The sequence below is a fragment of the Schistocerca serialis genome, chromosome 3, assembly GCF_023864345.2.
Source record: "Schistocerca serialis cubense isolate TAMUIC-IGC-003099 chromosome 3, iqSchSeri2.2, whole genome shotgun sequence".
NCBI lineage: Eukaryota > Metazoa > Arthropoda > Insecta > Orthoptera > Acrididae > Schistocerca > Schistocerca serialis.
In genome coordinates, this window is record NC_064640.1 from 356,936,983 (window position 1) to 356,961,997 (window position 25,015).

Below are 25,015 nucleotides of genomic sequence, written 5' to 3' on the forward strand. Positions count from 1 at the left end.
AATTCCTCATTTTTTAAAGAAATTTCTCCATTTTCTGGATTCTTTTCTCCTGTCTCATTTTTTTGGTGGGTTCCAAACAGTTCTTATCTTGTTCTTTAAGGAGCTTATTTTTTATTGATAATACATACCATTTGGCACTCAGATGACTTTACTTGGATTTTTACAGCACAGTTTGAAATGGGCTTTAATCCTATCATCATCCATGTCCCTTGATGACTAGTAGAGTTTTCTCGTAGTTCTGCATGATATTCTGATTACATATGTAACCCAAGGTTCAGATGCATTTAATCTGCTTCCATATTTTAATTTCTTAGGAATGCAGTTTCTATTAGTAGCCTATTACAATGTTACAGAATACATTATGTTTTTCATTAACACCAGGAATGTTGTACATATCTTTCCAGTTTGTATCTGACAATTTCTTGTCCATTTATCACCCTTGTATTTTCCAATTATTTTTATTTATGTGGTGCACTCTGATATTAAACATCAGCAATTGACTATAATATTCTGAGAGGCCATTAACTATGGGAATTTCGATAGCACTTTGTAATCTCAATGCATCTATAAAAATGTGGTCAGTAGCAGTAGTGCTCATTCCCATAATTCTTGATGCAAATTGCATAAAGGAGCTGGATCACATAAAATGGCAAGGAACTTAAGTAAAGCTCTGGAACAGGTGTTCTCTGAAAAATTATATTTCCACATAATATTACCTTATTTTGCTTGGAAGTCAAGAAGTTTAATAATGCATCAATATTTCATAAATAATTCAAAATTAACAGATGGAGTCCTGTATGCTATTATTATTATTAACTTTCCAAGAAAATCTACTTTTGCAGCATAAGTTTTAAAACACTGATCACTGTAAAGTATATGGGTATCAGTGTTTTTATAGTTTCATGCCTTCTTAATGTAACTGGCATCTCCTCCTTTCTCCATGCTTGACCTGCAGTTATTTCTGCCCATATTCAGCATTCCTGTATCAATGGTCAAAGGATGTTCGGAAAATCATATTACATCTACATGATCTGTGTCAACCTGTTCAAGAGCCTTCATGAGGAATCCTTTCTAATCACTCACAGTCCTGAAACCCTTAGTTAGTTCTGATTTACTGGTGACATATTTATGATTTAGAGACCCAATGAAGACATCCCACTGTCATTCATTCAAAATCTTAACACCGGTCTACCACCTGTTTTATATTGTCCTCCTTGGCCCCTAGAGCCACCTTCACTTCACTGATGGCCACTTTCAGACTATTTAAATTAAACCCATCACTCACCAGAAGTACATCCACTCTGCAGCTGCTACCCGTCTTATATAAAAAACGTCTCACCTCCCTCCCCCATACAGACTGGCAACCAGTGGATACCAAATTTTCAGTGACAAGCAATTCTTTTCCTAGGGTACTGAGGATCGTACTGAAGCATCAGCAGAGTATATCAACCCTTCCAACCCTGACTTAAACAGAACTCCTCTACCCCTATTCAGTTGTCCACCAAAATTATGCAGTATCTTTGTGTGTCCTTATGGCCATCTTGTTTTCAATCCCTTGACCTCTGGGTGACATTCCTGTATAAGACCCAGATGCAAGACCTGTCCTATACATCTGCCAACCATTCCTAGACCAATTCTATCACTGGCATCACTCATCACAACTAGAGCCACACATGGAAGCAGTCACAGCATATAACTATGTTGAAAGTACTATGCAGCATTCTATGTAGATATGAGCACTAAACTATCCACTCACATGAACAGATATTGTCAAACCGTGACTGAAAGTTAGCATGCTATGCAAGTGGTTGTCCTCAGCATTTGTTTTACAAGCCATGCTACTTGGATTCTTGCCAACAGCCTTAAGTTTTTCTGAATGTTGTGGGTGGGAAATCTCCCTTCTACATATCATTCATTCCAGTTAAGATTTCAATATTTGCTAACTCTTGTGTCACACTTGTCCTCCTTCCCTTCTCCCTTCATGTCATCAACTAATGTCACCAATTGTTCCCATAACATGCTCTTACTTTTCCTGTTTCCTCTATCTACTACTCCATCCTTACTCATAACTTTGAACCTTTCGATATATCCTATATGTATCTACGAGTTTGTATTGTTACCCCAGTACTCTCCCATTTTCCTCTCTGTTTTCATCCTGGCACACCTATCCCTAACTTGACCTTGCAAAACAGTTACATGTTCTATCCTAGCACTATCCTTCATAACCCCCCCCACCCCACCTACTGTACCATTCATCCATCTCCTCACTCTACATATATCTCTGTTCGCCCACCACTTATCCCATTTGACATCATTGCTGACCTCATTTAGATAAACAGCATTGCAATACAAGAGCCTGTGCTGAGTTGAGCATGTGCATTGGTAGTCCTAATAAAGGACATTCTCCAAAAATAAAGCGTTTTTGTCTTTTATAAGCAATTACCTACTGTTCAGAATTGCTTCTATTTGGCGGGCAGTGTTCTATCCTACATACATACTATCTCTATTCCTGGATTTTCAGTTACTGATATTGCATGTACATGCACAGTTGTACATTATATGTAGATCTGAGTGTATATGTGTATTGATTTTAGGAATATAATAAGGAGAAAGTTAATATCTTTCCATCAAGTGATGCTAGAGTATGTGTAACAATTCTGTGTGTCATAGCTCAATGATTTGGGTTTAAGTACACCCCTGTGAATCAAATACACAGCTGTATGAATACCATTATTATGATGAATTATGAATGCAGATTTACCGTTTGGAAGAGGAATATATATCCTTTTCTCAAATCTTCGGCGAAATGCCTCATCAATGTTCCATGGATGGTTGGTTGCTGCTAGTACCATTATCACCTTGTTATCTGAACTGAAAAATTTTTGAGAGCACTTTTGTTATTTCTGTATGATGGAGGAATTACACACACACACACACACACACACACACACACACACACACACACACACACACACACACACACACACACACACCTAAGAAATGCTCATAGACTTGATGCACGTGCAGACACATGAAAAGACAAATGGACAGGTATGATATTTACTGCACTATGGCTATAATGCCCTTTAAGACCTGATTTAAAGATTGTTATGTATCCATATTTGATCTTCAGCTGTACCCTGATCAGAAGATTTATATTTGTTATCATTGGAAGAATTATATGCAAGGTAAAAGTGAAGTTTTTGTGTGCTTGGAGGCTTTATTTAATATATGTGCAATGTAACTTGGCATTTTACATGGGGGATGCAGGAAGCAGGGGAGTAGGTATAATCCTCTCCATTACTCCTAGCACAGTGTAAAAGGTTACAGTGCACATTTTGTAGTGACAATTCTTCTTGTTAGTTTGATCACATGGTCAAAGAGAATTACATGTAGCAAAATATGCTACATTTGCATCACTGTGTAAAAAAGCTTCTTGTGTTCCAATACTGATTTAGAGATGGCTGTAGATCACACTTGAAATCAATAATTGTATAAACACAATCAGTGATTATTGTCTGGTATAATAAAAGACAGAAAAATAACTAATTTTTTCAGTCATTGCCCTACAATTATCTTTTATTTCACAAAAGATGCGCACTGTTTACTTATTGGTTTTAACCTATATTTATTAATACATAATATATTTCCATAGAAACATTGAAATTAAAAAATGAAATCAGTTAATTAACTCAGTTCCTGCAAAATCATTTTTCTATTGTGACAACAGAAAAATTGTAACAGACTAGTACTTGAACCTGGATTTAAATTAGACTCATAAATAATAATACAGTAGTAATTTGATTAATGAATCTGTTTCGTAGTTTTCAATGTTTCCATGGATGTTAACGTCCTTGGGTTGGTGGTACAGGGTACAATGTCCATTACCCCTGTGATGCTGCTACCACGTATGCCTTGGAAGAATCTCTTGTTGTAATGTTCAGAAGAAATACAAGGGGAATAGCAATCATACTGAGGCTTTGGGTCACTCTTGGAGACATAACTGGATAGGCTTGCATAACCACAGTAACCAGATGTGTCTCAAAATTCTGATAAATATTGTCTATTCAACTCTTCTATGGTATAAATGGAATTGTCCAAAAAATATACGTCTACACACACACTCTGCCAACTACTGTGACATGCATGACAGAGGGTACTTCTCACAGTATCACACACTACAGTTTCTTCCCAGTTAATTTGCATATGCAGTGTGGGAAGAATGACTTTGTGTACGTTCCAATTAAACTAATTTTGTATTTGCAGTTGGTATATGAGTGAATCTTTTAGGCATCTGCAATACATTCCTAGATTCCATATATATTAATAGTTCTTGAAACTTTGTGAATAGGCTTTCACAGGATACTTGGTCTCCATTTTAAAGCATCTGCCAATTCAAGTTTTTCAGCATTTTCGATGGTCTCCTTCGAGTCAAACAAACATGTGACCACTTGTATAAGTTCAGTATCCCCAATAAGTCCTGTTTAGTATGGTTTCCACACACTTCAACAATATTGTGCTGTGGAACACACAAGTGTTTTGGAAGCAGTCACCTTTGTAAACTGATAGCATTTTACCTAGGCCTATACATTTTCTGGCCAGTTACATTATCACAACACATTATTACACCCACATAATAGGATGAATGGACTGACTCCAACTGTGACTGCTGCTTATGCCATTGCTGTTTCTGTTGTGTGAATATTTCTTGTTATTTATTTTGTTTGCTTCAGTTGTAAAATTAGTACCGTATTTTCAGTACAGGTACTTTGTTGTTAGTGATTTTATCCTTTTTGAAGTGCTAGAAACCTGTTGCTTATTGTAATAATTAAGGAAGAATCATTCGCAATTCTTTTCACAGTTTTAAATGTTTTTTTAGTCGTAATATATTGTTCAGTTCTCGTAAAGGTTTTCTTTGCAGGGAATTGGTTTTTGCATAATTTAGCGCCAATTTTTTTGTCTCTGCATATTTCGCCACCATTTTATAGCTTCTGTCAACGGAGTTCGTCGATTTTACTTCTTAAATCTTTAACTTCATCAATGAGCATACTGATAAAAAATGTAAGTACCATCTTGGTTATTAAAATTTAGTCCTAGCTCATCTTCCATGCACAACTATATCTTCCATTTCGAATTCACATTTGCACAAGAGAAATGAAGCAGTTTTATATTTGATGCACACAATTCCTTTAAAGGAACGATTTCAACAGTAGCAAAGACCTGAAACTCTTCGACTTAACGTCGCATTTTGTTCGCTTCTGTACTCTCGAATTTCTCTGGTTCTACATGCCTCTTTTCCATAATTTTTGATATTACAGTGCAAGCTAGACACGTCCTGTCACTAAATATGTTGATTTTTTTTTTTTTTTTTTTTTTTTTTTGCATGTTCAACACGTATTTGCTCATAGTTTACTTTTGTTTGGCGAGCAATTCGACTGATTGTTGGTGCTTAACGCCAAGATGGGGAAACGTTCTGCAGCTCAGAATTTTCATTTATTACATGCGAAATCTTATGTCTTATAAAGCCCACATTTTTTTCTAAATTTGTAATGCATTCTTTCAATTTGACTGTCATAATCCCCATAAATAGGCTACCTGTTTTTATGGCAGAATTGAAACTTTTAGTCCGTAGCTCGTGGTCGTGCGGTTGCTTTCTTGCTTCCCGCACCCAGGTTCCTGGGTTTGATTCCTGGCGGATCAGGGATTTTCTCTGCCTCGTGATGACTGGGTGTTGTGTGGTGTCCTTTGGTTAGTTAGGTTTAAGTAGTACTAAGTTCTAGGGGACTGATGACCATAGATGTTGAGTCCCACAGGGCTCAGAGCCATGTTTTCTTTTTTTTTTTTTTTTTTTTTTCCTTGCTTGGTAGAATAGAATAGAAACTTTATTGTCTCATAACATCTAATTGTAAGTGTACAGAATAATTACAGGTATTTTGTCATTTTAAGTACCACAAAATGGTTTAAAATAATCATGTTGAAAATAAAGTAAAATTAAGAATAATTATTTACTTAAAGTACTTTTTTAGCATGAGAGAATAAAATGTAACATCAGGCACAGTTATTTGTAAGTTCTTTAAACCATACAGAGCTTTTGTATGTTTACAAACTTTGCCATTAATTTTACTGCAATAACCAGTAGTCTCCAACTATCTCTCCATAGAGAAATGCACTAAAGACATCCAGTTGATAGATGGAAAAGTTATTCTCATTAAAATTAACCAGAAAAAATTTCAATGAAACCAGTTTTGCTACTGCACTGTATACCTCTAAATAAGACAAGCTTTGTAAATTGTCTAAGACTATTTACAACACATCCGCCAGGAAAGCTTGAAGAGTCACAAGACAAGCTTTGTTGGAAACCTTTGCTACAAGACAAGCTTTGTGAGAAACAACATTACCCTTTTCACCCCTTTTTTTGCCTAAAAACCCATTTTCTGTCAATAACATCACATTCATTTGGCTTACATACATAATACCATGTGATGTTTTCTTCTAGGGCTTGCAGCTCTCTTGGTTGAGCATTTTCCAATTTTTAGCTTCACTGCTAGACATTGCTTCAGCATAGGTGCTGGGGTCTTTGTCAATCACTGCTGTCAACAGCTCTGACACATAATCCTCCAATTGATTTGGGTGTTGAATTTTCCTCCTGGATCTAAGATTGTATGTGTTCTTGTCCTCTGCATCCTCTAAAAAAATTTATGTTTTCACTGTCTTCACTGATTTCTTGTTCTCCTCTAGGCTGACTTTTATTTTCTTCCACAACATCAGTCCTCATTTCTTCTTTCCATTCCTCTAAATCTAAAGCTTCATCTATGTTCTTTTTATCACAATGAATAGTATCTGACTATTTTACATGAACATCAGCTTTCTTCTTCCTTTTGGATACTGCTGGAGGCAAAAAATAATGTCTTGCTGCATCTCAGTTCTCTTTGTGGGAGGTATAAATATTCTGTAGCCCTTCACATCATTATCATAACCCACAAATAAATCTATCTTGTTTTTGGGGCCTAGTTTCAGTCACTTTTCCTTGGGTATGGGGACAGACATATGCATTTCAAATATTTTCAAATCTGCTAAGGGCAATTCTCTAACATAAAAAGCTTCAAAAGGAGTTTTACTTTCTATAGGGCTTGGACCAGTTTGATTTAATAAATAAACCACCATGTTAACTGCTTCAGCCCAGAAATGTTTGGGAATTCCTGAAATCATTGAATGAGCAGCTTTAACCAAGGTGTGCAGTTCCCTTTCAGCTTTTCCATTTTTCTGTGGAGTGTACACAACACATCTTTGATGGGCTATGCCATTTTCACTCAAAAATGTACCTAAGTCAGTACTCATAAACTCCAGTCCATTATGACCTCTTAGAACTTTAATTTTCCGACCATTTTCTCTCTCAGTGTTTGCATAAAATACCTAATCAAACATTTTACTTTATTCTCCTGTTTCATAAAAAATACTTTGTGTTAACCACAGTTGTCATCCTTCAAATGCAAAAAATATCTTGCTCCTCCAAGAAGCCGGCCACAGTGGCCAAGCAGTTCTAGGTGCATCAGTCCGGAACCACGTGACTGCTACAGTCGCAGATTTGAATCCTGCCTCGGGCATGGATGTATGTGATGTCATTAGGTTAGTTATATTTAAGTAGTTCTAAGTTCTAGGGGACTGATGACCTCAGATGTTAAGTTGCATAGTGCTCAGAGCCATTTGAACCAGCTCCTCCAAGCTAATGCATCTCCATGGGTCCACAGACATCTGCACGAATCAGTTCGAGTGAGGCATTAGCTCCAGAGGAACTGACAGGGAAAGCAAGTGATGTTGTTTACATACTAAACATTCTTTACAAATGTTTTCAATGAATCTCACTCCTTTATATGATAAAAACTCTTTCATGTGCTTAATGCTCTGATGTTACAATTATTTGTGCCAGACACTCAAGTTTTCAATATATATAGACAAATTGACATGTTATTACTGTCAACCACAGTGTGTGTTTCATCCACATGCATAAAAGGAACCATTGACAGTTGTGACTGTGTTCCGTTTAGTGAAAACAATGTATGATACATTTTGTTGACATGTTTGAATAATGCACAAACTTTGCCTTTACTCTTCAAGATTTCACATTGTTCCTTGTTTGAAACTAAACACATATCTTTGTGTAACACAGTTCTTACAGAAAACAGATTGAATTTCAGTTCAGGAACAAAAGGCACTCCACTAAGTACTGTTTTGATAAATTTAACTCTGATCCATGCATACAGTTCCACAGTACCATGCTCAGTCACATCAAGAAGTTTACTGTCACCCACAGTAACTTTCATTGAGCTTTGCACACTGTCCAGTTTTGTAAACAGTTCTCAGCACATATGCTCGCTAGCACCTCATCCAATAATTTTCTAGGTCAACTCCTTGATTCATACACATAAAGGCATTTACATTCTGAGCCTTTTTGCCTTCCTTTGATTTCAACAGCCTGCAATCTGACTTCAAATGACATCTTTTCTTACAATAATTGCAACTTCTTAGTTCTATATTTGCTTTACTTTTGCTGTCCTTTGCGTAGTAGCTCGTCTTACCACAAGCATAACAGGTAATTTTTTATTGCCTGCTTAGACTGACTAAAGCTACCTCCGGCTGATTGCACTGATTATTTCTCTCTTCCTCAATGAGCAATCTTGAAATTAAGTCATTAAACATTTCCTTCTCAATGACATTACCACTTTTGTTATGATCATTTTATCTGAAAGTGGTTCTCCCACTTGCTTCAATATTGTGTTGATTTTTTTGTATTTTCGACACAACGGTAACCACTGCGTCATCATCAAACTGGAGCAAGAAACACTTTTGCTGAAGTAGGTAAATACTGTGGACTCTTTTTCATACACAGTCTCAGTTTTGTCCACATGCCAGCTGATGACTGAGTGGTGCTACCTCCATCCAGGTCACAATAATCTCCTGTGTTTTTGTGTCCTTTTCCTGCCATGTTTTTACTTCTGCTTCTCTCTCCTGTGGTGACTGAGTAACAATGCTATTGGCAGTATCTAAAAGGTCTTTTCCTCTTAATATCACATCCATTTGGAATTTCTACACCACCTAATTGTCCCCTGCAGACAATATTAAATGAAACTGATGTGTAGAGTGTTCCATTGTGCCACGCCAACACTATGCCGGTGACATTAAAAGTTTTGCTGTTACGCATGACACCAGGAAACAACTCTCTGCCACTACACTGAAAACAGACTTATGCACCTAGAACCATAACCTGTGATCAGGAACAGTAAATGAACCATGAAAATAAGCCCATTTGTACGGAGTTTATTGCAATGTGTAACAGCTTACAACTAATGGCAGACAACAATACAAACACAGAATAAACAGAAAATGCGAAAGCATTTAAAAATGGTAGATAACACAAATCAAAGATAAACAGTGTTGCTTCTTTAAGATATCATTAACATTGTACCATTAACAATTCTTCTGTGGGTCTGACAAATCTGTGACCATTCATACTGTCCTTACACCAAGGACAGCACAAATGGTCACAGATTTATTAGACCCATGGAAGAGCATTATAGAACTACTGCATAGCTTGAGTGTTTTGTAAGCAACCTCCTTTGTAAACAGATTATGTATTCTTAGTGTACTACCAATGAGACAAAGTCTGCCACTTACTTTATCTACAACTATGCTTAGGCAATTTCTCCATGTAATATAACTACAAATTGTTACAACCTTGTATTTGTACAAGTTGACTGATTCGAGTTGTGACTGATTGTTATTGAAGTTGATGGATACGACTTTTTTCATTTTGGGAAATGCACAATTTTATATTTCTGAAAATTTAAAGCAAGATGTGAATCCTTACACCACTTTTAAATCTTATTAAGATTTATCTCAGTAACTGTGCAATTTTTTCAGGCAGTTCTTCATTACACATAAACGCATCTGTGAAAAGTTTGAGGTTAAAAGAAATGGCTCTGAGCACTATGGGACTTAACATCTAAGGTCATCAGTCCTCTAGAGTTAGAACTACTTAAACCTAGCCACCCACGGTGGCTGAGCGGTTCTAGGCGCTTCAGTCCGGATCCGTGCGACTGCTACAGTCGCAGGTTCGAATCTCCTGCCTTGGGCATGGATGTGTGTGACGTCCTTAGGTTAATTAAGTTTAAGTAGTTCTAAGTTCTAGGGGACTGATGACCTCAGATGTTAAGTCCCATAGTGCTCAGAGCCATTTGAACCATTTGAACTTAAACCTAACTAACCTAAGGACATCACACACATCCATGCCCAAGGTAGGATTCGAACCTGTGACTGAAGCAGCCGCGCGCTTCTAGACTGAAGTGCCTTGAACCGCTCGGCCACAATGGTTAGTGTTTGAGGTTATTATGAGTGTTGTCTGATAGGTCATTAATATGCAACGTGAACAGCAAGCATCCCAAGAAACCTACCTATGGGTTGCCTGAAGATACTTTTACATTTGTTGATGGCCCTCTAGCCAAGATAACATGCTTCATCCTCTCCACCATGAAATCCTCAGTAAGTCATAAATTTCAATTGATATCTGACAGAATCATACTTTCGATAAGAAGTTTAGGTGAGGTACTGAGTGAAATGCTTTTCAAAATTCAAGAAATAATGCATCTGCTTGACTGCTTTGCTCCATAACTTTCCAGATATCATGTGAGAAAAGTGTGAGTTGGGTTTGCATGAACAATGCTTTTTAATCCATGCTGGTTACCTTGCAAGAGGTGATTTTGTTTGAAGTCCTAGTTATGTCTGAACTCAGAATATGTTCTAAGTTTCTATAATGATGCATGTCAATGATATTGGACATTAGTTTTGTAGATAACTTTTGCTATCCTCCTTGTAGATGGGTGAGAGCTGTGCTTTCTGCCAACTACTGGACACAGTTTTTTTTGTTTGAGAGATCTATGGTATATAATATTTTTATGAGGGGCACTAACTCAGCCACAAATTCTGTATAGAATCTAATAGGAATTCTATCAGGTCATGGAACTTCATTCAGTCTTGGCGGTTTAAATTTTTTCTTAATAGTAGTGACCCTAATATCTATATCACCAATCTTGGCAGTGGTGCAAGCATTAAATTGGGATAGTACTCCTGGAGTTCAGCATTTCTGCTTTTTAGGAGTGCTATTAACCCTGGTGCTTTGTTGCAAGTGCTTCAGCAATTGATACTGATAACTAGGACTTCTATACTTTTTTGGGTGGATAGGGGGAAGGTGGCAAGGGGAGTGCATTAATTTTGACCTTACACTGATGCTTTTACAGGTGTCATTACTCAGACAGCATGAAGAGTCAGGTAATATAAAAAAAATCTTTTGTGCACCCCACAAACCATCAACTGTCTTGGTAACAGCTTCTGATGTGTAGTGCACACCTGACACATCTAGACAGACCCTAGATTTCTCTACTCTATGGTGCAATTCTAAGAATCTGTAGCCTAACTTGTCGCAGAACCTCCAAAGTCAAAGTGATTCAAGCCGCCTTCTCAACTGAGAACCAGGGGAAATGCTGCAGAATGTATGTCTGTGAAAATGGCTATTCTTTTCAGCCTTTCCTTCCAGTCGTGGAAGGATTCAAGTATGATTTTGAAGCTTGCCTGACAAGCACTGTTTGTTCAAATATGCTCCACAATACACAGTTGTCTGTTCCTTCAATGGGTGCTGGAACGGCCTCCTCAGAATGTTGAATGGGCATACGTGTGGAGTGCGTGTGGTGATCCTTCCCATCCTTTGCTGAAATTTTTCTAAGGGTACAAGTATTCCTGTATGTTATAAGTGTCAGTGCTTAATAGACCCCATACTCTTTTAAATTTTCTCCCCTTGACATGATACACAGCAGATTCCTAAATAAGTGAAGTGAGTCTTACTGGCTCAGTTTCAGTTTCAGTGAAAGACAGAACCTTGAATTCATTGGTTGGGGGTGGGGTGGGTGGCTGTAAAACCTTGAGTTCTCTCTGGTCCCTGTCTCCTCTGTACAGGGCCCTGAGACCTATCACACCATCCACAATGGCGAGTAGTGATAGATCCTGTACTTGCTGTAGAGGAAACAATGGGAGGATTGTATTCGAGGTATCATTGGTATCTTTGGTACATGTTTCTCTGTAGCCCTCCAAGTACACCTGTTTGGTGCAGCTCCAGTCATCTAACAGTTGTCAGATCTGTTTCCAGCTGTCTACAAACAGTAAGTAACTCATCGCAGGCCTGAGAACAACATTCGCAGTTGAGCGTATTGTGACTCATGGAATGTTTCACAAAAGAGTAAACTTATAACTTTAAATGAAGCTTGCTGATTTGTGTTTAATTTTTGGATTTGTTATGCTACAAGTATTACAAGTGCCCATTAAGAACTGAATCAATTAACACCCAAGGAAGACATTTCTATTATGACAAAAGAAAAACCTGGGATAAAATCTGCTGATTTCCTGAAAGAATTTGTTTTCTGGGGTTACACTCAATAGCAAACTCAGCTAACTAACTAAAAAATAGTGGACACGTGCAGTGCACAGTCTGTTATTTTTCAGAGTGTTTTCAAACTTGCTCTTATTTTGAGTTTTAAACACCAGTGGAGTAGTTTGGCATTTTCTGTGACAGAATGAAGCACTTTTTGTTTCAAGGAAAAAATCTGGTCAGATATTCTTTAATTTATAGAGTAGCAGTTGTAGTGACCAAGAGTGCATAACAGCTGGGACACCCAAAAATCCAATACACTACCTGGGAAAATATAGGCTATATTTAATATCCCTTGTATTTACTAAAAATACATCAACACTCAACAGATTCTTGAGAGTATCAAGAAATCGGCACCCTGAATCATGTCATCTGAGAGTTTATCAGTTAAAAAAAGTCTCAGATGAGGACAGGAATCTATTTAGTGCCAAAACAGTATGCTGAGGAATGACACAATAATAAACAGTTACATTCTCTCTCTCTCTCTCTCTCTCTCTCTCTCTCTCTCTCTCTGTGTGTGTGTGTGTGTGTGTGTGTGTGTGTGTGTGTGTGTGTGTGTGTGTGTGTGTGTGTGCATGTTTCAGAACTGCTTATTGTATTTTATGTGCAAAATTTTCACACTGTCAGCTTATCTGGAATTCACAACAATGGCTTAGGGACTACATATGTTTCACAATCTCTGCATTATTAATCTTCCAATGTGCCTGTACCCTAACCTTTTTCTTTTCTCAGACTCTACTCAAACACTGATTGCAGTGTCAACCAACTTATATCTTCATTCACACAGGCAACACTTGTCCATATAACTTAATTAATGGATGTTTCTTTACCATTTGAAGTAGATATGGTGTTCATACCTGTTAGAATTAAGACCATCCATTTGAATCAACAGTTCTGCCTTAAATCTTCGGGAAGCTTCATGTTCTGAATCTGTACGACGTTGTGAACACAGTGAATCTGTTTCATTTATAAAAATAGTGCTTGGGGTATAAAAGTGAACCTGAAATATAATGCATATTATTAAGGAAATATCTTATTCATTGCAGCAAATTAAAATGTTCAAGTTGAAAAACTGGTATGAGTGAGACCCAGAAAACAAAATCACTTTGAAAAATTAATACAAGTATTCAATCACTATTCCAATCATATTGCCTTTTTTCTACATGTCATTATATTTTGAAATGTATATTGTGTATTTGTAATGTAGCAGTATGAGCTGTTAGCCTAGAATATACAGTATATTATAAGAAATGAGTTGATTGGCATATATTTTAGATAAACTTGTTCTACCAATATTGAAACATGTAGGCAACAAATTAGCTTTATGTGATCATATGAACTGAATTATTTGTTATAAAGTACAGGCCACAGCATATGCAGTGGATCTCCTGAAACACTGCTTTACAGAGACACTTTAATGGAGCATTATGATGTGGAGATGCTTGTGTCAAAGTTACTCTCAACTATTTTTAAATAATTAAAATTTTTGATATTTATATCCAGTCTGACAGGACAGTAGCACTGAGCATTTTCCTAACGATGGGTATCAGAGTCTAGGTGTACAATGAATATCCTCTTTAGTTTCTTAATATTCAATCTGGAGTTGCCAAACTTGATTATCTATATTTCTAGTTTCACACTATGCTCCACTTTTTTCTGAGTTGTTGGCTACCCTCTCCACCACTTTCGTCTTCTAGTTTTTAAATCTTATCCATTGGTTTCATTATTTATTTATTTCTTATCCTGTGACAATATGACTTTTTTGACTTGGGAACCTGGTTGGGTCTCCTGCATATCTCTTAAATTGCCCCTTTTCTTTCAGCCCTTTCTTCTATTTTAGTCAGTAAAGGAACATCTGATTCCAAAGTCTACTATCTTTATCATCTGCTGTTCTTGTGTTTTTCTACTGGAACCTCATAAGTGTCAATTTTCCATTTCAGTTTAGAATTATTAATATTAGTTGAACTGAGAACAAAGAGTATCAACTTAGTTTACAAATTCCAAGGATTTTAGAAAAGGGAAGGGAAGGGAGGAAAATGCATTGAAACCTGTAAAATAAAGTGTGAGAAGGATGATGCACTGAAAGAATCAGCTCAGAGGACATTAAAAAAATCAGAGTGTAGCAACAAGCATATCAATTCTGAAGAAATTAATGAAATGCTATTAAAAACAAAATAGTGTACAATGTAAATGCCTTGAAGTTGTTCTCAGAATGAAACATTAAACCTGAAGTAAACTTTAAGCAACAATAAAAATTCCCAATGGGTTAAAGCTTTATGTCAGACTGAGACCTGAGTATAGATCTTTGCTTGCCTTCCACATAAGTCACATAATTTTAACCTTTCAGGAATATTTCTCTGCAATAAATGTTATACTAGAGAGTAATAATTTAGTTTTGCCAGCACTGTGATCTAGATTGTTCCAGCTTGAATGCAAATGGAGTAGAGAGTATTAAAATGTACTATTAGAATCTGCACAGTTTCAGTTTTTTAACTCAACTGTTCTGTTCTTGAGATTAATAGCAAATTATACCAAACCAACTCCAAAAAGACATACTGTGCTGCATGGTTTGTTTGTAGAAATATGCTCTATAATCTCCTCAGGCTCTGTAACACTAACAGTGCTGTCTTCCCTACTAGATGTGTTGAAGACAGGATTCTTCATTATAATGTCAAATGTAAATATATGTAGTGTTAATGACAGTCTACTTTTATGACAGTGATAGAACTGATTTGTTCTTTATATAATTAGGACAACTGCAAATGAGTATTTACCCATATACAAAAGAGGGCACTACTTTTTAAAAAATCTGCTTACTTCTAAAAAATAAATTATTATCCATGAACTGGAAAAAAGGAAAGTTACTTTATTTAGACCATTATGGTCTATGGTATGCATATTCCTATTGCTCTCTGAAAAACCCTCAAGTTTTGTACAGATTCTGCATTATCTCACTAACATAAGCATAACTGATAAATACACAAACTGCAAGCTTTACTTTTCATACACGTCAGATGCTTACTTTCGAAATTTAGTGTACCAAAGCAACCCAGGCCACTTTTGTTCCTATATTTTTTTTTCTTATGCTGCATACACTGCCATTGTCTTCAAATGTCTGAAATACAGCTTTTCAACTGGTTCTATAACTTCATTGTTAATTTGTACAATTTTTTTCCTGTGTACTGATTACAAATCATTTGCAGGCAAACAACACAATGTCATCAGCAAAATGAAGATTGTTCTGTTACATTCCATTAACAAATATTTTTCACCATATGTACCTGAAAACATCACCTAGGGCTGCTGTGAATAGCATCGGTGATACAAAACTCCGTACATGCTTCTTTTCTCAATTTTAAAATTCCCGTTATCCTGGTTAAATCTAATGATAGTTATTGCAGTGGTTTATGAATTCATCAGCATAATAACATAGGTTGAATCAATGTATTGTCTGTCAAGGACTGTCAGAAGAGAATTTACTGACATTAAATTTAAAGCTTTCTCAAAATCTCTGAATCGTAGGCAAAGTGCAACTACTTTCATGACTTATAAATGGTTGATTGTGCTATACTGACTTCTAAAACCAGATTGCTACTTTGACTGATTAAAAGTGATTTTTATGCAGTTAGTGAAAACTTAAGTGAATTTCCATTATTGTATAAGCGTACCATTTCAAATAATAGTCGCACAAGCTTTTCTGAGTCTCCACGGTATTTTGAGGTAAGTGTTGCTGAAGAAATATTGAAGAATGTTGAACCACACTCAGTTGCAACTGCCTTAGCCAACATAGTCTTTCCTGTTCCTGGAGGTCCCACCATAAGAATTCCTTTCCATGGTCTTCTTATTCCACAGAAGAAATCAGGCATCAGCATTGGGAGTACCATGGCTTCCTGAAACATAGAGTGCTTTTTCAGCCTATGTAAATGTCAATATGCCATTCACTGGTCAGTAATTGATGATTATATAGAACATTCATTCTGGAAGTTCTCCATTTATCAGAAAGAAATGAGTTTGTAAATTAATAATAAAGTAGATTTAATGGCAATGTATGTTCCGGAAATAGAAATAATTTCACTTGACTGATGCATGTTCTTTGAGGATCTTGGAAAGAATATTTGTAACATTCTCATAGTGGATTTTTTGGCTTCAAAATTAAATTAGTTACGCCAACTTTCTCACTGTATGTCCTACTCAGTTAAGTAACTAAAAATATGACTCAATTAAAATAAAGTAAGTAAAACAGATTTCTTAATAGCACAGGTTTACAGAGCCAGTTTTTCTACAACAGAATATTTGCATCTGTATGAGGTCAGATATATATGCTGATGGGAAACTGATTGCTACCACATTGGAGTAATAGCACTTTTGTTGTTTCACTGAATTGAGTGTTTCAGTATGGTACATGACTGAAATGTAGTCAGACCATGCACTGGCTGTACACAGAACAGCTGCACACAGAAAGGCAAGATGTTTGACTGACAAGTGACACAAGTCAGATGCGAGGGACAGCTTCATCCCTGAAGCTATACAGGTACTGGAGCTTTCATTGGCCACAATTTCCTGTATATACAGTGGCTATGTTGATCCAGGTAATACTGCAACTACAGTTATCAAAATTTAGCTGGTAGGGATTTCCATCACTGGGCTGAGAATTTAACCTTAGATAGACAAACCACAGCCCTCCAGATCACTTGCTATTTTTGTACACAATATTTGGGAAACAATACCATCAAGACCTATCGCATCACCATAAGGTACAAAAACTGCCATCACACAATAAACAATTTGCAAACCACACCTCGCAGACCAGAGCAATTAGCATAAGGGCAAAAACACTGCAAATGGATGCTCAACAAAAGGAAAAGGTCACTAAGGCAGATGAGTTCCAGTACAGAATTGCATATTTCTAAATGTGTGTGTAATCCTATAACGATCAAGATGCAGTCTAATAAGTGGTAGTCTCTTCATGTGATTAAATTCATATGAGACTGAACGTGACCTCTGGTGCATGTACTCCTATCATTCATAGGCTAAGGATTCAGGTAGTGGCTGGCAGATCATGTGTTTATATTTGTGATTTATAGGGTCCTACTGGAGATATGTATTTTCAGCATGATAATAATACACCCATCAAAAAAAGTTTTGCATCACCTCGGTTCCAAGAGTTCCAGAACCTGTACAGAAAATTGGAATAGAGATCAACATAAACATAATTTCTGCCCTTTTTATTGCTCATGTTGTTGTTGTTGTTGTGGTCTTCAGTCCTGAGACTGGTTTGATGCAGCTCTCCATGCTACTCTATCCTGTGCAAGCTTTTTCATCTCCCAGTACCTACTGCAACCTACATCCTTCTGAATCTGCTTAGTGTATTCATCTCTTGGTCTCCCTCTACGATTTTTACCCTCCACGCTGCCCTCCAATACTAAATTGGTGATCCCTTGATGCCTCAGAACATGTCCTACCAACCGATCCCTTCTTCTGGTCAAGTTGTGCCACAAACTTCTCTTCTCCCCAATCCTATTCAATACTTCCTCATTAGTTATGTGATCTACCCATCTAATCTTCAGCATTCTTCTGTAGCACCACATTTTGAAAGCTTCTATTCTCTTCTTGTCCAAACTATTTATCGTCCACGTTTCACTTCCATACATGGCTACACTCCATACGAATACTCTCAGAAATGACTTCCTGACACTTAAATCAATACTGGATGTTAACAAATTTCTCTTCTTCAGAAACGCTTTCCTTGCCATTGCCAGCCTACATTTTATATCCTCTCTACTTCGACCATCATCAGTTATTTTGCTCCCCAAATAGCAAAACTCCTTTACTACTTTAAGTGCCTCATTTCCTAATCTAATTCCCTCAGCATCACCCGACTTAATTAGACTACATTCCATTATCCTTGTTTTGCTTTTGTTGATGTTCATCTTATATCCTCCTTTCAAGACACTGTCCATTCCATTCAACTGCTCTTCCAAGTCCTTTGCTGTCTCTGACAGAATTACAATGTCATCGGCGAACCTCAAAGTTTTTATTTCTTCTCCATGAATTTTAATACCTACTCCGAATTTTTCTTTTGTTTCCTTTACTGCTTGCTCAATATACAGATTGAACAACATCGGGGAGAGGCTACAACCCTGTCTTACTCCCTTCCCAACCACTGCTTCCCTTTCATGTCCCTCGACTCTTATAACTGCCATCTGGTTTCTGTACAAATTGCAAATAGCCTTTCGCTCCCTGTATTTTACCCCTGCCACCTTTACAATTTGAAAGAGCGTATTCCAGTCAACATTGTCAAAAGCTTTCTCTAAGTCTACAAATGCTAGAAACGTAGGTTTGCCTTTCCTTAATCTTTCTTCTAAGATAAGTCGTAAGGTCAGTATTGCCTCACGTGTTCCAGTGTTTCTACGGAATCCAAACTGATCTTCCCCGAGGTTGGCTTCTACTAGTTTTTCCATTCGTCTGTAAAGAATTCGTGTTAGTATTTTGCAGCTGTGACTTATTAAGCTGATAGTTCGGTAATTTTCACATCTGTCAACACCTGCTTTCTTTGGGATTGGAATTATTATATTCTTCTTGAAGTCTGAGGGTATTTCGCCTGTTTCATACATCTTGCTCACCAGATCGTAGAGTTTTGTCAGGACTGGCTCTCCCACGGCCGTCAGTAGTTCCAATGGAATATTGTCTACTCCGGGGGCCTTGTTTCGACTCAGGTCTTTCAGTGCTCTGTCAAACTCTTCACGCAGTATCATATCTCCCATTTCATCTTCATCTACATCCTCTTCCATTTCCATAATATTGTCCTCAAGTACATCGCCCTTGTATAGACCCTCTATATACTCCTTCCACCTTTCTGCTTTCCCTTCTTTGCTTAGAACTGTGTTTCCATCTGAGCTCTTGATATTCATACAAGTCGTTCTCTTATCTCCAAAGGTCTCTTTAATTTTCCTGTAGGCAGTATCTATCTTACCCCTAGTGAGATAGGCCTCTACATCCTTACATTTGTCCTCTAGCCATCCCTGCTTAGCCATTTTGCACTTCCTGTCGATATCATTTTTGAGACGTTTGTATTCCTTTTTGCCTGTTTCACTTACTGCATTATTATATTTTCTTCTTTCATCAATTAAATTCAATATTTCTTCTGTTACCCAAGGATTTCTACTAGATCTCGTCTTTTTACCTACTTGATCCTCTACTGCCTTCACTACTTCATCCCTCAAAGCTATCCATTCTTCTTCTACTGTATTTATTTCCCCCATTCCTGTCAATTGCTCCCTTATGCTCTCCCTGAATCTCTGTACAACCTCTGGTTCTTTTAGTTTATCCAGGTCCCATCTCCTTAAATTCCCACCTTTTTGCAGTTTCTTCAGTTTTAATCTACAGGTCATAACCAATAGATTGTGGTGAGAGTCCACATCTGCCCCTGGAAATGTCTTACAATTTAAAACCTGGTTCCTAAATCTCTGTCTTACCATTATATAATCTATCTGATACCTTTTAGTATCTCCAGGGTTCTTCCATGTATACAACCTTCTTTCATGATTCTTAAACCAAGTGTTAGTTATGATTATGTTGTGCTCTGTGCAAAATTCGACCAGGCGGCTTCCTCTTTCATTTCTGTCCCCAAATCCATATTCACCTACTATGTTTCCTTCTCTCCCTTTTCCTACACTCGAATTCCAGTCACCCATGACTATTAAATTTTCGTCTCCCTTCACAATCTGAATAATTTCTTTTATTTCATCATACATTTCTTCAATTTCTTCGTCATCTTCAGAGCTAGTTGGCATATAAACTTGTACTACTGTAGTAGGCGTGGGCTTCGTATCTATCTTGGCCACAATAATGCGTTCACTATGCTGTTTGTAGTAGCTTACCCGCATTCCTATTTTCCTATTCATTATTAAACCTACTCCTGCATTACCCCTATTTGATTTTGTGTTTATAACCCTGTAGTCACCTGACCAGAAGTCTTGTTCCCCCTGCCACCGAACTTCACTAATTCCCACTATATCTAACTTCAACCTATCCATTTCCATTTTTAAATTTTCTAACCTACCTGCCCGATTAAGTGATCTGACATTCCACGCTCCGATCCGTAGAACGCCAGTTTTCTTTCTCCTGATAACGACATCCTCTTGAGTAGTCCCCGCCCGGAGATCCGAATGGGGGACTATTTTACCTCCGGAATATTTTACCCAAGAGGACGCCATCATCATGTAATCATACAGTAAAGCTGCATGCCCTCGGGAAAAATTACGGCTGTAGTTTCCCCTTGCTTTCAGCCGTTCACAGTACCAGCACAGCAAGGCCGTTTTGGTTATTGTTACAAGGCCAGATCAGTCAATCATCCAGACTGTTGCCCTTGCAACTACTGAAAAGGCTGCTGCCCCTCTTCAGGAACCACACATTTGTCTGGCTGCTCAACAGATACCCCTCCGTTGTGGTTGCACCTACGGTACGGCTATCTGTATCGCTGAGGCATATAGAGGCTCATAAAGACCACATATTGCATGTTGTACCATCACACAGCGAGACCTTCAGAGGTGGTGGTCCACATTTCTGTACACATCGGTAGCTCTAATACCAAGTAGCATGTCCTGTTGCATTGACGCATGCCTGTATTTGTCATGGCATACTAGCCACAAGTTCATCAAGGCACTGTTGGTCCAGATTGTCCCACTCCTCAATGGCGATTTGGTGTAGATCACTCAGAGTGGTTGATGGGTCTCGTTGTCCATAAACAGCCCTTTTCAATCTATCCCAGGCATGTTCAGTAGGGTTCATGTCTGGATAGCATGCTAGTCACTCTAGTTGAGCAAAGTCATTATCATGAAGGAAGTCATTCACAAGATGTGCACGATTGGGGTGCGAATTGTTGTCCATGGAGACAAATGCCTCGCCAATATGCTGCCGATATGGTTACACTATCAGTTGGAGGATGGCATACACGTATCGTACAGCTATTACAGCACCTTCCATGACCTCCAATGGTGTATGTCAGCCCCACATAATGCCATGCTAAAACATCAGGGAATCTCTGCCTTGCTGTACTTGATGGACAGAGTGCATTCAACCTGACTGGGTGGCCTCCATACAGGTCTCCGACGATTGTCTGGTTGAAGGCATATGCGACACTCATTGGTGAAGAGAACATGATGCCAATCCTGAGCAGTCCATTCAGCATGTTTTTGGGCCCATCTGTACCACATTTCATGGTGTCATGGTTGCAAAGATGGACCTCGCCATGGACGTTGGGAGTGAAGATGCGCATCATGCAGCCTATTGCGTGCAGTTTGAGCCGTAACACGACGTCCTGTAGCTGCATGAAAAGCATTATTGCACATGGTGGCGTTGCTGTCAGGGTTCCTCTGAGCCATAATCTATAGGTAGCAGTCATCCACTGCAGTAGTAGCCCTTGGGTGGCCTGAGCGATGCATGTCATGAACAGTTCCTTTTCTCCCTGTAACTCCTCCATGTCCAAACAACACTCTGAGACTCCTGGACACTTTCCTTGTTGAGAACCCTTCCTGGCTAAAAGTAACAATGTGGACATGATCAAACTGTGGCATTGACCATCTAGGCTTGGTTGAACTACAGACAACATGAGCCGTGTACCTCCTTCCTGGTGGAATGACTGGAACTGATCGGCAGTCGGACCCCCTCCATCTAATAGTCACTGCTCGTGCGTGGTCGTTTAAATCTTCAGGCAGGTTTAGTGACATCTCTGAACAGCCAAAGAGACTGTGTCTGTGATACAATATCCACAGTCAATGACTATCTTCAGGAGTTCTGGGAACTGGGTTGACACAAAACTTTTTATGATGTGTGTAAATACCCACATCATCACATCACTCTTGAATGTTGTCAGTGTGGTGCTCTATGGATATTAGAGTATGGTCTAATTTCAGTCCTATTGAGCAAGCCTGGGATTCTACACATCATTAGACTAGTTTCCACTAGATGTGAATCATCAATCAGTAAGAGTCCATGTGGCAACTAGTCTCTTGCAAACCCCATGCCATTACAAGTGTCCACCATCATCATGGTACTGTATGTTACTAAGGAAATGTGTATCATTCCATTACTCTTCAGTGTCTATTTCAATGATGTATACATCTTCATAAACAATAAATAATGCACAGTATGTGAATGTCTAAGTACCTCCACACTTGTTCTCCTATATCTTAGTTCTTCATCGTGATCATAGATGTTAACCTCGAAACTTTATTATTAGGATTTTTGCTGTATTGTGCTTATATGCAAAGTTAACCATCTGAAATGTTAGCCTGTCATCTGAAACACCAGGAACTTTATGCCATACTTTCTAAAATGAAAGCAGCTTCTTGTACCATTACTTATTTTCTTCAAGTGCTACTAAACACACTTAAGAGCCAAAGAAACCAATTCACCTGTCTAATATCATGTAGGCCCCCCAAAAGCATGCAGAAGTGCCACAACACAATATGGCGTGGACTTGACTAATGTCTGAAGTAGTGCTGGAAGGAATTGACACCATGAATTCTGCAGGGCTGTCCATAAATCTGTAAGAGTACAAGGGGGTGGAGATCTCTTCTGAACAGCATGTTGCAAGGCATACCAGATATGCTCAATAATGTTCATGTCTGGGGAGTTTTGTGGCCAGCAGAAGTGTTTGAACTCAGATATGTTCCTGGAGCTACTCTGTATCAATTCTGGATGTGTTGGGTGTTGTTGGAATGCACAATGGACATGAATGGATGCAGGTGATCAGACAGGATGCCTACGTACATGTCACCTGTCAGAGTTGTATCTACACATATCAGGGGTCCCATATCACTCCAACTGTACATGCCCCATACCATTACAGAGCCACCACCAGCTTGAGCAGTCCCCTGCTGACACGCAAGTTCCACGGATTTTTGAGGTTGTCTCCATACCCATAGGCGTCCATCTGCTTGATATAATTTGAAATGAGACTTCTCTGACCAGGCAACATATTTCCAATCATCAACAGTCCAATGTCGGTACTGACTGTCCTAAAGCTTTGTGTTGTGATGTTTCATTGAATGGTTCACACCGACACTTGTTGATGGCCCAGCATTGAAATCTGCAGCAATGTGCAGAAGGATTGCACTTCTATCACACTGAACAATTCTCTTCAGTCATTGTTGGTCCTGTTCTTGAAGGATCTTTTTATGGCCGCAGCAATGTTGGAGATTTGATGTTCTACCGGATTCCTGATATTCACAGTACACTCGTGAAATGGTCATACAGTAAAATCCTCACTTCATCACTACCTTGGAGATGCTGTGTCCCATTGCTCATCTGCTGACTACAAAACCACATTCAAAGTCACTTAAATCTTGATAACCTGCCATTGTTGCAGCAGTAACCTATCTAACAACTGCGCCAGACACTTGTTGTCTTATATAAGTGTTTCCAACTAGAGCACTGTATTCTGCCTATTAGCATATCTCTGTACCTGAGCATGCACACTTTTACCATATTCTTTGGTGCTTCAGTGTATATTCTGTTAATTTAATAACTGAGGTTGCACACCAGGGTTGATATTTTGAACAGCAAAAGATTTTAAAATTTCTGATTTTTTTTACACATTTGTAAATGTATTACTGCTTATTTTTTTTTTAACCACTATGCCAGACATAAACATTGTGTTTATAACTCGATGTCTACTGACACATGTTATGCAAGGATGTTGTTCGTTGGGCAGGTGAACTGACAATCTCCCATGATATTCTTACCATTATTTTACTTTATCTTACAAATCTTATATTATGCAATTGAAATCAGTTAAAAATGTTACAGCTACTGGTTAGAAATAGATGTCAATGGGAATACAATAAATGAAACTCTATGTAAAAGTCTAAGCATTCAGATGGATAATAAACTGAGTTGAACCAGCATAAAGGGTAAGTTCTCCAAAAAGCTCCTATCTGTCTGCTTGGCATTTGAAAATCCCTACCACTGTGTAATCTGCAGATTGTGTTTACATACTTTCATTCAGTACTGCACTATGGTTCAGTGACATAATTTCCTGGGACAGTGCAGGAAAGGTTAAAAAAGTATTTTTTCTAAGGGCACATGCAGTTAAAATATTTTGTAAAGTTTCTAACCAAGCATTTTGCAGAATCCTCTTCATAGACTCTGGGATTTTTATACTGGTGCACCAATAAATTTACTTCCTAACATTATTTGTGGTTAATAATAAGTGCAAATTTAGACTACGCATACCTGGCTAGGGTTCAAAATGTATGTGTCAGCCATGAATGTTAGCAGTAATATTGACACAGTTCATAGTAGTTATGTTACTTTCTGAAATGACCATAGGTCTCACAGAGGTCTAGGTAAGCTTTTACATAATATCCACCACAATCAATTTATGCTACATGGTGCATGTGTCATGAAGAAATTACCATGAAAGACAGTTTTCCCTAACATGTATGAATCTGGCAGTGTAAGACGATAGATAATGTTTAAATAAACAGCAATCCTGTTACAAATATGTTAATGTAGGATATGATGTCCTTTGATTTTTCT

The 25,015-nt window shown here is 37.9% G+C and overlaps 1 protein-coding gene across 1 annotated transcript in view; it reads right to left on the reverse strand.

The window, feature by feature from the left end:
- The window catches only part of LOC126470845 (katanin p60 ATPase-containing subunit A-like 1), a 79,622-nt gene that overhangs the window by 28,981 nt on the left and 25,626 nt on the right, over nucleotides 1-25,015 (reverse strand). Inside the window, exons 3-5 of the mRNA XM_050098861.1 lie at nucleotides 16,141-16,362; nucleotides 13,330-13,472; nucleotides 2,762-2,871 (exon numbers count right to left, since the gene is read on the reverse strand). Coding sequence (XP_049954818.1) covers nucleotides 2,762-2,871; nucleotides 13,330-13,472; nucleotides 16,141-16,362 — 475 coding nt within the window. The remainder of the gene's footprint in view (nucleotides 1-2,761; nucleotides 2,872-13,329; nucleotides 13,473-16,140; nucleotides 16,363-25,015) is intronic.